Raw genomic sequence first — 17,378 nt, forward strand, 5'->3', positions numbered from 1 at the left:
CATAATGACTAAACGTAATAGCTGTTATATAACAAAACACAAGCCTTTATGTTCGTGCATTGGCCTATTTTACAGTTGGTTCAGTGATGGTGTTTGACAAAATGTGTTTGCAATATTTACAGAAACTAATAGCAGTGACCTTTTTGCATAAAATGAGACCCTGCTTGTGAAAAAGTAATTTTTTGTGATTTACTGTTTTTTTACATAATGTAAAGAACATTCTGTGAAAATATCTTTAATATTGACTAAGGTCATGTAAAAGAATAAAGAATTAATGTGAAATCAGTGATTGAAATTTATTGTATACATTTTACATATAATCAACATATATAACTGTTTCACAAATAATGCTTTGATGAATTTCATATGACCATAAATCAGTAATAATTTTAGCCGTAGTCATTATATCCGGTGAACAATAACATTCATATTAAAAATATTAGAAAACAATTTTGAAAATTGCGAGAAAAGAAAGAAAGAAAAAAATACAGAGGATATACATACACTCACCTAAAGGATTATTAGAAACACCATACTAATACTGTGTTTGACCCCCTTTCACCTTCAGAACTGCCTTAATTCTACGTGGCATTGATTCAACAAGGTGCTGAAAGCTTTCTTTAGAAATGTTGGCCCATATTGATAGGATAGCATCTTGCAGTTGATGGAGATTTGTGGGATGCACATCCAGGGCACGAAGCTCCCGTTCCACCACATCCCAAAGATGCTCTATTGGGTTGAGATCTGGTGACTGTGGGGGTGATTTTAGTACAGTGAACTTATTGTCATGTTCAAGAAACCAATTTAAAATTATTCAAGCTTAGTGACATGGTGCATTATCCTGCTTCAAGTAGCCATTAGATGATAGGTACATGGTGGTCATAAAGGGATGGACATGGTCAGAAACAATGCTCAGGTAGGCCGTGGCATTTAAACGATGCCCAATTGGCACTAAGGGGCCTAAAGTGTGCCAAGAAAACATCCCCCACACCATTACACCACCACCAGCCTGCACAGTGGTAAGAAGGCATGATGGATCCATGTTCTCATTCTGTTTACGCCAAATTCTGACTTTACCATCTGAATGTCTAAACAGAAATCGAGACTTATCAGACCAGGCAACATTTTTCCAGTCTTCAACTTTCCAATTTTGGTGAGCTCGTGCAAATTGTAGCATCTTTTTCCTATTTGTAGTGGAGATGAGTGGTACCCGGTGGGGTCTTCTGCTGTTGTAGCTCATCCCCCTCAAGGTTGTGCGTGTTGTGGCTTCACAAATGCTTTGCTGCATACCTCTGTTGTAACGAGTGGTTATTTCAGTCAAAGTTGCTCTTCTATCAGCTTCAATCGGTCGGCCCAATCGGTCGGCATTTTCGCCCCCACAGGACTGCTGCATACTGGATGTGTTTCCATTTTCACACCATTCTTTGTAAACCCGAAATGGTTGTGCGTGAAAATCCCAGTAACTGAGCAGATTGTGAAATACTCAGACACCAACAATCCATTAGGCACCAACAACCATGCCACGCTCAAAATTGCTTAAATCACCTTTCTTTCCCATTCTGACATTCAGTTTGGAGTTCAGGAGATTTTCTTGACCAGGACCACACCCATAAATACATTGAAGCAACTGCCATGTGATTGGTTGATTAGATAATTGCATCAATGAGCTATTGAACAGGTGTTCCTAATAATCCTTTAAGTGAATGTATATATTTAAATTAAAGAAGAGGAATTTAAGTCTTTGTAAATGTCCATAGTTCTGATTACTTTGCGGTTTGAGAGTCCTTGTAAGGTTTCAAAATAAATCTTCATATCAGCCTTAAAGTGGGTGATATTGGGTATCCTTTTGGACCATTAAATTATTCGGACCAAGTATACGATTCAACATAAACACATTTATCATTATAAATTGGATTCCACTTAACATATTAAATAAATATTATATACATAGCCTATGATAAAAAAAGATGTAATAGATTCATTATGCATTTTACAGAGTGATTGAAATCAAACTTTCATGCTCCTTATCTTATCATTAAATTATGACACTTTAACCTGAATTTTACAGACAGGGTCACAAATAAGCTCTGCTTTATGCAATATGAGCATAATGTTGTTGCCTTTTTGCAACAGCATTATTATTTCACGTTAAGCATGCTATACCCTGATCACACAGGTTATTTTCCAGTTATTTTCCAGTCAATAGCTTTCACAAAAAGTAAACCTGTATGGAATTAAGGTACTACAAGCACATTAGTGACGATTTGACGCATTAGGAAACACTCTTAGGTGTGAAACATCGAGTGTGACACTTGCAAGCTAAAACAACTTGGCTACTTAAAGTCAGATTAGAAGGATAATCTGATTTTAGTTAAAGTCCACGTGTAGTAAAGATCATATGGTGCTGCTTCTTAGGAACATTGAACGTAACATGTAGTTTAGTTCAAACCTGAATCAGCGTCTGATACTTTTTGTAGACTGTTATCAAACGTACCTTCTATATGAGCATTATAATGTGTTGCTATTATGTATTTAATTATATTAGACTCAGATGAGCACTGTAAGTGTAACTATATTATGGAATTAAGGAATGCAAGAAATCATATAGATCAGCTTGAGTTATGAAGGGGTCATTGGTGCATTTTTATCATCTATGGATGAGTTATGGATGTGCAATAGTTCATGTGCAGTCAATTATATCTCTATAATGTCTCTTGGCTCTGGGGCACAGTGCAAGCTTGAGCACTGTCAAGACATTCCACCATCACATGCCATCTTAGTGTTTAACATGTACTTAACCCTTACATCTGATCAGAGGTCTGTACAGCTTAACACACGAGATTGAACCGATCTAAGCAAAGTGCTTGATATACTAACTTTAGATAGTGTTGAAGTATATGAACTTAATGATAATGACAATCAAATCATGTTTATAAATATGCTTTATAAATAAAGCAAACAAGCAGTCATTATTAAGATAAAGTCCATCTTTATTGGTCTCTTCAGGACCAAACATTTTTTATAAAAACAATAACAAAATGTTTTACTTCATAAGAAACATAAATTACAAGCAAAAGAAATAGGATTTTACAACATTTAAATAATATACAAATCACAGCACGAACATTTAAAGTTGGCAAGATTACAGCTGCAATGCTACTAAAACTATATGTAGATTTATGTTATTTACAAAGAAGTAACAGATCTAAATGTTTAAAAGCAGTCAATGTGACTGAAAAAAATAATCTCATCTAGATCTGATTTCAAAACAGGAAGGTGCACAAGTAGTTTCAGCTCATTTAAGCTTTCGAAAGATAGTACGTGTCCTGTAAAAATGATTTACACTATCGCGTGAAAGCAAATTAGCTTTCAGTGTTTTGCAGACCTACTAATGCATCTTTGTCTGTGGATAATGCCTCTAGTTAAACAGTGCCAGCATTTCAAAAGTACCGGCTCAAGCTTATTTAACTTATTTGGTCCATATTTCATTTTTTGTTAAGAGTTCTCACTATTTTTGTTCATTGAGCTGTGGGTAGCGCTGCGATGGTGATAAAGCATCAGCTCATTCGTATGTCTCTCTATCAGATATGTCTCAACATGTAGCAGATCCTTACAGTGGCCTGCACCATATAAAACATGCTGCTTCTTGTAAAGCCCTAGGCACATTAAATTCTCCCTCGATCTGATTCGACATCGTAGCCCTTTTTGGCTCAGACTGGGATTGAGTGTCCACCAATCTTCCTAGACATGCATCTGTTCTTAAAACAGTCAGAAGATTAGAAGGCACTCCTGTTAGAGCTTTAGACCTTTTCAGCATCAATAATCTATTTTGGCAGGTTAGGAATGGTCTCCACCCATTGACAAGGTGTCCTCTATGACTTGTTTTCAATCTCAGCGGGCGCGATCATCATGGTTGTAGTCTTCAGCGGGTAATAACGGCCGCGCCAGGTCTTCCAGAACACTCCTTGTTTTCTTTGGTGCCTTTGCTTTGGTGCAGGGGTTACAAAATACCTCCCGTTCAGGTTGGAGCGACCACAGTTGCTAAACCACCACCCACCTGGAAAGCAAAGATTTAACATTAGGACTTTGAATACATGCACACGAAACAGCTTTTATACCATGTGGATAATGGAAATAATCCTCATAAAAAAAAAACTTTCATCTTACCTGATAGTTGTTTGGCACAGTTGAGGTCATTCTTCTGGTCATTGTCTTTATCGCGGGTGGAGAAGGGCACACCGGACGCTTCGGTGGATAGTGAGGTCTCCAGGTTCCCAGAACTCTCCAGAATTTGCAGGGAATAATTGTTCTCCTCACCATTCATTCGGAAAGAGTATTTAATGGTTTGACTCTCATCTCTCCAGTCAGAAAACTGCACCTTGAGGATGTAGTTGCCACGTTTGGACAAAGAGTAGATTTTCTCCAGACCCAACCAAAACTCACCTGGAAAAAAGTGAAATGTTTTAGAAAGGTGAACTTAAACGTGTAATCTTTAGTTTAGGAATAGGACAGGAGATTAGTCACTTTGTCAGTTCAATTATCTAAGGTATTAAGGATCACGGATTTCCTCTCCATGCAGCCAGGATTTCATCCTCTATTCTTAATCTGCTTTATTAGTGCGTAAATCACTTCGGCTTAATCAAAGTGTACAGAAGTGACTTTGAGATGAGACATGCAAAGCTTGGTTTTTGTGTCCTTAAAATGTGCGCTGGGTTCTTACCATTCAGGCTTCCGAAGCCAGTCTGATACGCCTGCCATAGCTGATCAAAGTCTATTGATCCATCTTGGCGTCTCTGGATGACCGTCCATCCGCCATCTGTGGACAGAAGAACAAAGAAAACATTTACAGGCTGTTCCAAGTCTTAACACTATTAGAAATAATGAATGGGTTTATGTGTTTCCTTATTTGCAGAAGGCATGCGAGATGGTTTCTCACACATACCGGGTGTCATTTCACAGTAGACCTCAAAGGGCTGCGAGTCAGCTGGCTGGATGGTATACAACCCGCTTGTGGTCTCACCCCGCATAAACAACTCATGACAGTCAGAAGCCATGGCTGTAAAACAAAACATCACTTGTTAATCACTTGTCTATCACCAGCACCCAAATAGAGGTTTCAAAGTTGCAAAATGGAAATTACTTGCATGTTTATCTTTTGTTTAATAATAACAAACCTAAACTGTTATCTTAGTCACAGGACCTTGAACTTCTAAGTACCCATAACCCAACGTGTTGTTTTGAATTCCAAAGTCCCAAGTCAAAATCTTTGGACTTTATATGCATTTGCGAACGTGAACGACTGCTGAGATTTATTTCTTTTTGGTCAGACACCAGTATGCAAGTTACTCATTTGCACAATGTATGTGCAGTGCTGTTTGTCTCTTTACATTGCAAACATCTGCCTAACAAAGGAAGTTTCACGTTTCAAAACTGACCCGACTGAAACAATTGAGGCTGTAAACATGACCTTTCCCCCAGTTCCCAAGCAAAGACTCGGGTTGCCTCGGAGCAATATATTACCCAAAGCCCTGTGGATGTTCATCCCTACCCCCTCTCCTCCAGTCGTGCATGCCTCCTTCACGTGCACAGCACTTCTCTGATGACATCACAATGCATGGGCAGTGAGTGATCCAGGAATGCAGAGGCTGCTGCTGCTATTTGAGGCGCAACTAAACGGCCCTCAAGGGGGCTATATCGGATGCTTTCTGTGCTGTTTATCCTAATCAAATATGAAACTTTATATTTGTGGATAAAATTGGCAAGCGGTCTGTGGTTATGTTTTCATTTACATACATTTATGCATTCGGCTGTTATCCAAAGCAAATTGCAATGGATTTCATCTTTAAATAATTTTATTAGCGTGTGTGGGTTTCCTGGGAATCAAGCATGCAAGCTTTTTGTTACCAATGCAATGCTCTACCAATTGAGCTACTGGAACACTGTGCAAAAAACTAAACAAATAATTCAAAGCATATGGTGTCTGGTCTTTTCTAGTCAGGTACACGTCCCATTTACTACAATAGAGTGGTGTCTTAACAGAGGAGTTGGGGGGGGGGTTAAAGGGGGAAACTAGACTGTCTCTGACAGATCTAGGGTAAAGGTTACACATTTTTTGAGGATAGTCACACAGTTTACGAACAGACCTCCACATGCCGGGGAAAGTCTGTATAAAGTTCACAATCCGAAAATATGCACTACTGGCTTACAGCCAAGCATCCAAGGTACAGGATATGCTATATTTGTAAAAAAAAAAAGGCCTCCCTCTGTTCTTGGCCAGATTTAAAACAAATCCCAGGGAGCTTGAGATTTTTTGTGACCCTGAGTTAACACTGTCCAAGACTCATGAACTCTCACACAATTGGAAGACGTCCAGAGGAAAGTATTTTGTTTAAAGCATTTTTTCCCCAATCCCTCTGATGTCAGAACTCGCCATGAGAGGCTTTATTGTTTTAGTCTGGATGAGTGCCCTGTTCTCTGATTCCATGTGTTTCAGTCAGCCTCACCTTTCACCTACTTAAAGACATCCAGTGTTCGGAAATGCATTTACAATATTTAAAAATATTATGGAGGGCATAGTTTAAACGGGACACATTTGAAACAGTAAAATGTCGCAAATTATAGTGTTTACAATAGTCCATTACTATAGTATTTTAAATATCAATTTACAATAGTTAATACTACAGAATACTATAGTAATTATGCTACAGCCAACTATTATAATTGTACACAACATACTTTAGTTTACTGTATTAAATACTATAGTTTACTACAATATTTTAATACGGTTTCTAAATCTTTTGTGTGCGTTTCACTGTAGGATGCAGTAAACGCTCTGGATGATCTTTGACCTAATTGAAACACGTTCAACTTTCATTATGTCTCACAAACAACTCCTAATATCACATCAGGTGCAAAACAAGTCTTCCAAGTCCCAGCATGCTTTTTTGCAAAACCACCACCTGTGTTTTTTCAGTACAGCTGCAATTTATTGACAGCATGTCTTAAGATCACACCTTTATGTAAGGAATAATTGACGACGGGCCATTGAATTATAAGAAAATAATGCACACCCAAGAAGTCAATTATTCCTCTTATACCACGGTTACCACAAACATTTCTCTGGTGCCTATTTTTAAGACATTTGACAAGTTAGGTGTGCAGTTATCAAAAAATAATGCATACCCACGTAACATTTCTCAACCAATCAGAATACAGCATTCAACAGACCCGTGGTATACATTAAAATAACAGAGTGACTTACCGACGGGGGAGTCTCGCTGTTCAGAGCTCGTGTTCAGGTGAACGTCATCCTCCTTCAGCCTGAGAGAAGAGCGCTCCTTCCTCATATGAATCTGCATATCACATAAATTATAATGGATTATGATTATCTTACTTATTAATAAGCCACACATCTTCGTATATTATTTTCCTACTAAAAATGTGTACCTGGTTTTGAAGGGTTCGAATGCGAATATTTTGTTTATCCAGTTTTTCTTGCTGTTGCTTGATGCGCTCAACAAGATCATCAATGCGCTTATTCTGCGCCTCCAGAATCAACTGCGGGACCAAAAAGTGTTTGCAGTTAGTAAGAGACATTTTTTTTAAATCACCAACAGACCGTAATAATAAGGTCAAAGTCTCTAAACACTCAAATCACGTATTTTCCGGTATAACCGGTTTTGTATAATCTCGTCAATCGACAGGGACTTTCTTCTTTGTTATGTAACCGTGGTGTGAACAAGTTAGTAGGAATGCATGCATGCGTATTAAATGATAGTTTGTTTTACGATGAAATATCCATCAGGGGACAATTATATAACAAACTTTTTAGGTAAGTGATATTTCATTTTTTGACTGGACAGCTGCAGCTGCAGCCTTGCACGTACTGCACGGCTCTGAATCAGTGCCATAATAAGCGGCGATCACGCCCACACGCGTGCCTCATACATGCTGTTGTCTGCTAGAGCTATATAGCCGAATGTACTCAAATATTGAAGTGGTATTCAGTATTCAGACGTTTTTACAAACACACAACAAACTTCAAAATGTTTAAATAGGGGTAAACACACATACCTGAATGTTTCGTGGATCAGTGTTGTTGCCATTGCCAGCTTCGAGACCTTCTCCTTGCATCATGCCATCAACCTTTTCTTCCAGCTTATTCATCTTCTCGTGGTCCTTCTGTCTGTCTCTGACCAATTCCTGTGTTCTCTCCTGGAGATCCGTGGACACGTTTAGGATCTGATTCTCATGGTCTTCCAGGTTCTTGGCTTTGGCTTTCAATGCTTCGTTGTCTTCCAGCAGCCTCTGGGTCAGCTTGCCGAGCTCGGATACGGTCACGTTGAAGACTTTCATCTTGATGGTGATGTCTCTCATCTGGGCTTTGGTCTTGTCTACGTGCTCCTTCAGACCCTGACCCAGCTGCAGCAATCCGTGCGCAAGCACATTAACATCATCCCAAGCTGCATACTGAACTTTCTTCTCTTTACCAGCAGCTCCTCTCCTCTCCAGTGGGAAGCTCGATCCAGAACTTGCCAGGACTGTGATGCAAAGCAGATTTGCCAGTGGTACCTTCATCTTGCTTGTGTGGTAGCTGTCGTCTTCTGGTTGTTGTTGTTCTACCTGTAGTGGTGACTAGTTAACAGTCGTAGTATTCTCAATAGCACAGGCTCATGTTGTTGAAGTGCTAACTCATTTTTATACCCTTGCTGAGCTGTCTCGGGCATTCTCATTGGCTGGTCATCTGGAGGGAGTGTGAGAGTCTGCTCGTATTTCAGTCTCCGCCTCCTTTAACATGTTAGCTGCAGATATGGACCATGATGCAAGAATGGACCCGGTTGCCTGTTAATATCTCATAATATTAAAGACAGATGAAGTTTTAGCTGGCAAAGAACAATATTAAATATTGAGAAAATCATTGTTTCACTTCAGCCACTTGCGTTTTGATAGTTACGCCTAGTTGTCACTGAATACCAGTTTCACTTTTGATATAAGTCATTAATTTTCGTAATTTCTAATTTACTGTTTTAAATTTTGACCAGTTATACGAGCTTAAACAAATTGAAATTGCTTCGTTTCATTTTTATAAGTTAACATAACATAAAAAAAACATTATGTTGATATGACTTGTTACTCACTTATTTTTTTCCCAATGTAAAATATTTTAATGTGGATGTTATTATAATTTAGTACAACTTTTATATATATATAGTAATAATACACATAATGTGGTTCAACTGCTCTGAATGGACGTAGGGATTTTCCTGGTGTGAAGTCATATTGTCGTAAAGGCATTGTGTGGAGAGACGAGGAGAACGTGCTGTGGTCTGAGATGGTCCCGTTCACTGCGAGCAGTGTGAGAAGTAGGGGAAAGTTCACGCTCACAGAAAACCAGCATTTAAAAGGAGGTTTCTGAAAACTAGACTCCTAGGATCATTCAGTTGATGGCTGGGAATGTGCCTTGCCCTTAGAAAAACAACACTCCTACATTTTTTAGTTGTTTTGTCTTTTAATGTGAAGGATTAGGAGTTTACTTCAGTTGAATGAAATCAAAGTACAAATGTTACAGAGTTTATATGCGTTTGGGAGCTGATATGTGTTCCTGTTTCTTGACAGAAATGGTCAAAACAGGATTTGTAAGTGTAGCAAGAGCCAAGTCACTATTGATGTTGAAAGAGAATCCAGTTACATCCGGAATTACATCTATATAATGTAAGTGACCTCAGACATGTCTACCTTTAACATATAAGACATAGGTGGTGACATGGTACCATTTATATTACATTGTTTTAACTCCACCATTGATATTTTGGTTAATTCAGCAGAATCAGTGACTATAAAGCATGTTAACAAACAACATTATTGTAACCACCAGTTAGTGATAAACAAATAAGTGGCCCACATCTCTAATGTAGGGTCAGAATATTTATCCATCAGCATCCAATCTTAATGTACACATCATCTGAGAAGCACAGGCCATACCACTGTTCTCCCAGCTGAAGCCTTTTCAGATGCTGAGTAGCCCTGAAAAAAGTAATTAGCATATCAATGTAAGGATATTCAGTATCTGCCCTTTATACTAGTTTCCCAGAAACACTGATGAGTTAGTCATCCACTAGAAACGTGCTGCCGGAACCACAAGCACAGCTGCGCTTCTAGCTTCCAGCTAAGATGGTGTCACTCGCGACAGGATGACCTTTCACACACATTTTAAATGCGCAGCATCTGCATCACAGCAGAAAATCCAGATTTGCGGGAAAGAGGCATTATAGGTGTATAAGCCTTGGACCGATGAGGAAATATTATTGGAAACTAATGGTTGAAATGGAGTAATATAATCAAGCTGAAAATATCTTAATTTTCCGGAATTCATTTTAGTTTCATTTTAAAGTTTGGCTTTAATGGAGAACACACTTATTATTTGTCTCTTGTCCTTTTAATTCCCTGTGTTCCCTTCTGATCTTCTCTGGTACAATAATCATGAATGACTTTTACATTAACATTTGGCAGATGCTTTTATCCAAAGCGCATTCAAAGTTTACATCAATGTTCGTATTTCCTGGACCAGCGGCGTATGTAGATAAAATTGGCTCATTCTAAGCAAGGTAATAAAAACATAATGGTTCATTATGTAAGGTCTTTATACACCACTGAAAACATATGTTATGTATATTATATTGCATTTTTGTCAATAGATCCTCCTAAAATCTCCAGATTGCACCTTTAAATGTTTTTGACTTGGCATAATGCTCAAATTTGCTGTAATAATAATAAACTAGTTACAGTATAGTTTATTTTTAAAATACTGCCCATCAGTTGTCCCTTGTTTTAATGAAGATCAAAGGTGCCCAAACTAGGTCCGGATGACCTTTATTTTGGCCCGTCATGCCACGTGAGATAAGGAAAAAAGATAAACGTCATTGATGCATATGTTCATATTTCTAATGAAACGTTTTCTAAGATTTACATTTTTTGTTTTATTTGTACAAAAAAAGTGTAAATTGAAATGAAATGCAAGGAATTAAAGTGAATATTTTTTTAATGTGCATGCATACTAAAGGTGTATAGCATGCATCACGAAACTCAACGAACTCGGGTACTATAGGCCTATATGAAGGGGTCGAGGCAGTGCCACACAGGAAATAAAAAATGATTGGCATAATGATTTTTTGTTACCTTAATAATAAAACTGCATTAGTTTTTTTGTAAACAGAGTGTTTGCTTTAGGCATGGGCTGGTTACCGGTTTAAAGGTATACAGAGGTTTTAAAGGTGTAGTGTGTAAATTTTAGTGGCACCTAGTGGTGAGGTTGCGAATTGCAACCAACGGCTCAGTCCACTGCTCACCCTTCGCTTTTGAAACGCATAGAAAAGCTACGAAATCCCACCACCGGAAAAATATGTCATCATCGGAGACAACTTCGTAAAAAAGGTTTGTCCATTAAGGGCTTTTGTAAAAAACCATGGCGGCACAAAATGGCGACTTCCACGAAAGGGGACCCTCTGTGTATGTAGATAAAAACATCTTATTCTAAGGTATTAAAAACACAACGGTTCATTATGAAAGATCTTTATACACCCCTGATAATGTAGTTTTGTATATTATTTTGCATTTCTGTTAAGAGATTCTTCAAAAAATTACACACTGCACCTTTAAACAGTCAAGACCACTAAAATGTTCTGTGATATCGTTTCCAAGGTATGAGCTATGTTTATACAAAATTCATTAAATTATTAAGTCATGTGATTGATGTTTACATTAAATATACATTACTAAAATTTGATATATTTTTTGAAAGCATATTATAATTCAAAGGCTTTATTTTTACCTGGCATTTGAAAATAATACATTTTAGTGTTGCAATGGCAATACCTCACCGTGAAACCGTGGTATTTTATATTATACCGGCCCATGCCTAGTTTGCTTATTTATTTTTTAAATATTAGAAAATTATAAATTAGGAGAATAAGGGCAACTTTAATTTTAATTTTAAAGACACAGCAACATTTACTTTCGGCCCACGGCCCTCAGTCAGGATTGATTTTTGGCTCTTGATAGGAAAAGGTTTGGGCACTCGTGATCTAAATGATGTATTTGTTTGGGTGATATCGTCATACAGTGAACACCTATTTACTGTATACACTGAAATTGTGACTCATTTTTACCACAACCCGAGTATAAAACAGGAACTTCTTTTGTTGTTCAGTCACGTATCAAGTGTGATGTACAGTGCCATATCAGCATGTAAACTAAACCGTAATGTTGCTGTTTGATGTGCTAAATATACATTGCATTACTTTAAAGGCCACATTACACTAAAAATCCACAGCTGTAAGACTTAAGATAAGGCAACATTTATTGCTATGCACATATTTGGTAACTATATTCTTGAGAACAATTTGCAACTGATAATGAAAGTGAAATGTCTTAGAACAGAACTCAAATACACCAGAACAATCTGTTCGGACACTCTTGTACACCACACATCACATCTGGGCATGTGTACGGGCCTGAAAGAAGAGACTTTTGGGCCGGCCTGGACCGAATGAATGTTCTTCTGCCTCCTTGTGGCCAGATGTGAAGCTTATCTTCCCACAACCCAGACCCTTCAGACTCATCAGATGATGGTCTTCATCACACCATGGCTTGTGATTTAAACATTTCCACTGAAGTACTAGAAAACAGCTCTTAGTTTATCTGTTAATAACACTGAAAATGACCTGCTGTAAATGCAATTAATGATGTTCTTTCTGTACGTGAACTGAAATCACTTTATGGGTCCATTGTTTCGGGTTTCCTTCTTTGCTTGCGCGTTTCCTCAGTTTGTCACTGATGCAAGGTGACGACAACGTTGAATACATGCTGAAATGCATGCTCCACAATTTAAGTGCTTTTATAACAAAATCAACAAGATGGGTGGCAAAATATGTTTCTGTTTTAAATCTACACACTTGGTTGAATTAAACTACTTATAAATATTGTCTATGCAATGCTCCATCATGTCATGTACAGCTTTATTTGTATTGTACTTCCTTCTATTAGGTTTGTTGCTCCTTCTTTCTGTAAGACTATTAGTTAATATTTAGCTTCAGGTCATATTGACCCATCAAAGTGCAAGCTTATTTTTTTAATAGTAGCCTGAATTTGTATCTCTGAACATAATTGTTACAAAAACTGTTCACAAAATAACAGCAGGAACATAGAATGAACATAGAAGGTGATCAAACATTTTTTAAAGGTTGGCATCAGATGCTTTGATAAATGGGGTTTACATATTTAAAATGTTTATGTGTTTAAATACTCATTACAAAGATGTTTGTCGTGTAGTGTCCCAGCATAAGTGGATCACCTTTGTGTGAACTTATGATTTATTTGTATAAGTATCTGCTGTGAGAGGTCTGTGTTGAATTAGGTGCTATTAAAATGACTGAGCAAAGCTGTGTCAGCTATACGAATCAGCAGATATCAGATGTTTGGCAACAGTGGACAGGATTTAAAAGATTTGACAAAATGCAACAGGTGTCGCTTATTGACATTCTAGGTATATCAGATATTCCCTGTGCCCTTTTAGTGATGATGTGCATGGTTATTTTGAGTGTGTATTATTTAAAAAGCGTGTTAGTAGAGATACATTTGAGCACATATAAAGTATAACTGGAAATCGACTGATAATGCATTTTTATCATATTTTCCTATGCATACTCATTGAGACTAAAGTAAACACTGTGCAAAGCTGAAACTGTTAGCATACCACTGAGCATGGAAAAAGTGCAGGATGTCGAAACTTTACAGATGTTTCAATGACACAACAGTTGCAGCTGTGTATATTTTTAATCAGGGTTTAGTGGTGTAGTCACGAAATATTTGATTTATTTATTCGTGTTCATGGAAATGGTTTTCCTTTTTCTTTCTTTCTTTCTTTCTTTCTTTCTTTCTTTGTCGCTTGGGACGGGGTTAGATTTGGGGTTTCGGTGTTAGGATGTCATTTTATGTTTTGGTTTCTATTAGTGATGCACCGATGTATCGGCCGCCGATATTTATCGTCCGATTTTTGATGAATTTGAAACCATCGGCATATCGGCAATAGCACAAGAAAGGCCGATACCGATTGTTTATTAATTAACTGCATAAAGAAATCCATTATATGTAAAAAAATTTGTTAATGTTGTTAATAAAATAAATGCTGAATAGCAAAAACCACCTTTGAAGGTTGTCATGCAGTCTTATTATATTTGTTTTAGCCTAATTTGTGCCTCTCTTATTTTGTTGGTCAGTTGAATGTTAATTAGATTCAATCCATGTTCAGTAAAAATAATTTGATGCAGAAATAAACTAGCTAATAGACCAACTGTATAGTATTATATACAAGTGTTTAATATCGGCATCGGAATCGGCCAGAAGTTGTCTGTTTAAATCAGTATCGGCCCAAAAAAAATCCTATCGGTGCATCCCTAGTTTCTATACCATACCTTCGCCTTGGGCCCCCAATTTGCTAAATCCTCAACTGTGGGTAACATACTTATGCTGCAGTAGTTAGCCTGTCTGGAACCAAGCTGATTTAAACCACATCTCTGTGTGACATTTGCATCATTACATGTAAAACGGCCCCTACGCTGATAGGATTTTGTTTCTCTCTCCCTGTCTCGTCCTCGACGTGAAACTCACCGAGTGGTCAGGGGTGTTCACTGATGGGCTCGCACAAAAATCGCCGCAAAAGATGCTTTCCAACAGGTTTTATCATAGTTTTTGTCCAACTCCATTGACTTGTATTAGATGTGCTGTGAGGTACGGTATTACTCCGCGCCGGGAACTTTGTTTGTATTCTTGCAATTGGCAAAGGTGGATTATCGCCACCAACTGGGCTGGAGTGTCTATTATTCAAGATCTCAGCAGAAGAATATACGGGTGTGAAGCGTTTGGAAAAATAGGTCCACAAGTTTACAACAAATGCTAAAACACCTGTTGGAATGCGTATTTTGCAGCGATTTTTGTGTGAGCATATCGGTGAACACGCCCCTGACCGCTCGGTGAGTTTCACTCTTTGTAAACGAAAGTTTAATGCATTTTAGGAAGGATTGTTCCTGTGCACCTATACATCCATTGTAGAGGTGGGAGGTGAAACAATAGACAACTGAAAATTCTCGGGGCAGCCGCATATGTCGAAATTTCGGTCAAAACCGTTCTATTTCATCATAAACAATCTGAAAACAGGGCTTTAAGTGTAAAATACCGAACTTGTTCTTTAATCTCCTTTTTCGTTTACACTGTAAAAAAATTCCGTAGAAATTGCAGCTGGGTTGCCGGTGGTTTGCCGTGGATTTGCATTTGTGTTGTTTGCTGGCGGGAGTTTGTTCAAAGTTGGATGAACATTGAACATTTGCAGGTCTTTGTCTTTACAGAGTAAAACTTAAACAAACAGCATCAAGCAAAACATTCTTGGAAACAAAATCTGAAGCAAAAAACCGAAAAAGGTTGATGATGATTTCTGATTCCCAGAATGCTTTGCATGAGGCTGATATTGTATAGTTTTATTCTGTAAAGATAAAGACTTGTTAATATTTAACATTTATTTAACTTTGAACAAACTCTTGCCAGTAAAACCCAGCTGCAACAACATTGACATTTCTACGGAATTTTTTTACAGTGTACATATACACTGTGTTTCTTCCTAGGACTTTTCCCGTGGCTAAAAATCAGGAGGTTTTTCTCCTAGGGGTTTTTTCACCCCGGGGAGTCAGCCATCATTGGCTTAACTTAGCACCCTCTTCAATTCTTTATATTATTAATACGCTCGCTTATAATGTTGATTCATAGCCGCAGCAAAATTTTGCTGCTTATGCTATCTGTATTATGTTATGCTATCTGTTGATTTTTCTGTGCTTTTCTCTGCTTATATTAATGTAAAGCTGCTTTGAAACAATTACCAAGTGTGAAAAGCGCTATATAAATAAAATTGAATTTAATTAAACTATCGCTTGGGGTCGGAGTTAGATTTGAGGTTCTTGGGTTAGGATGTCATTTTATGTATTGGTTTCTACATTTTTTTTTAAACCATTGTTGCTTGGGACGGGGTTAGATTTGGGGTTTGGGCTTAGGATGTCATTTTATATATTGGTTTCTAAAAAATTTTTTAAACCATTGTTGCTTGGGATTGGGGTTAAAGTTGGGGTTTGTAACAGAAAGTCGTTAGGGTGCCAACCAAACTTAGCCCCGCCCACAGCATTTCAGGACGGGAAGTTCGAATTGCATATTCTGACTAGAATTGAGTATGACAACGTCAGAATAAAAAAGTTGTGCTAACCCCAACCCCAGGCAGCAACAATGGTAAAAAGTAGAAAAATTTGAGAAACCAATACTTAAAATGACACGACAAAAAGACATTTGTGCTCAATGATACAAAAAAAGCAAATCAAATGTTGTTGATTTTGGACAGCAAGACATTTGGTTATAGTAAAGAAGCACATTTTTTTCTAAGCCAAATAGTGGCACCATCAATTATAAAAGAAATGAATTTTCACATATAGTGCTTTAATATAATTTAATTTTTTCATAATGATAATAAAAGGATAAAAACAAATAAGCGGGTAACATTTAAATGGAAGTTTTTGCTAATTCCTGCTAAAGAATTGCTAGTTATTGCACAAGCATTACTTCTCCTTTCTCATAGAATAAACAATTTTCAGTGCTTTCAAAACCGGTTTTAACTAGTTATTTGTACAGATATGGTCTGTGCAAAACATAAATGTCTCCTAATTTACAGGATGTTCAAAATACAAATCCCTAAACGTCTCGTGTCATGTTCTTCATGGTGTCAAGGAAACACTTGTTTGCTTTTTAGTTAGTAATTAGCCTGTCTGGCAGAGGCGTTCAGTCTGGAAGGTTGATGAATGAATGTTTTTGTGTTATCTGTAAAAATATTTTTCTTGGAAATTCAACCTTTGTCGGGTCAGTCAGTTTGCAACCCACCATGTAACATTGTAACAGCGGTGTTAAAATGGGTTTCAGCATGTTAAATAGTTTCCATGTTATAACCCTTCAACTTTTGAAACATCTGGTGTTGTCAAACCCCCTATGACTTTTAAAAATAAACATGGAAATGTAAACATTTAATCTCCTTAAGAGTCTTATACAAGAGTAAATGAAGAGCTGGGGTGCATTTTTCCATGATCTGCAAAGATAATTATGCCTGCAAATGTCTTAATGCATATATTTTTAGCTCCTGAAATATGTTAAAGCAAACTTGTCTATATCCAAGAGCTGACATGGGATGTCTATAAAATGCATCATCACACATAGAAAATATTGGGTATAGCCTACATTTCAATTCTCAAAGCTTTGGTTTAGTGCGTCATCTCATTAAAGCTCAGTAGATCATTTAG

The 17,378-nt window shown here is 37.4% G+C and overlaps 1 protein-coding gene across 1 annotated transcript; it reads right to left on the reverse strand.

The window, feature by feature from the left end:
- Positions 1 to 2,969: 2,969 nt before the first annotated feature.
- angptl4 (angiopoietin-like 4) lies at positions 2,970 to 8,687 on the reverse strand. The gene is made up of 7 exons (XM_055202222.2): positions 8,074 to 8,687; positions 7,447 to 7,557; positions 7,262 to 7,352; positions 4,943 to 5,056; positions 4,721 to 4,816; positions 4,168 to 4,443; positions 2,970 to 4,057 (listed from the first exon to the last, which is right to left on the reverse strand). The coding sequence occupies exons 1-7, from the start codon at positions 8,575 to 8,577 to the stop codon at positions 3,873 to 3,875; spliced, it is 1,377 nt and encodes a 458-aa protein (XP_055058197.2). The 5' UTR covers positions 8,578 to 8,687; the 3' UTR covers positions 2,970 to 3,872.
- Between the last annotated feature and the right edge of the window lie 8,691 nt (positions 8,688 to 17,378).

This window comes from Misgurnus anguillicaudatus, chromosome 2 (assembly GCF_027580225.2).
Source record: "Misgurnus anguillicaudatus chromosome 2, ASM2758022v2, whole genome shotgun sequence".
Taxonomy (NCBI): Eukaryota; Metazoa; Chordata; class Actinopteri; order Cypriniformes; family Cobitidae; genus Misgurnus; species Misgurnus anguillicaudatus.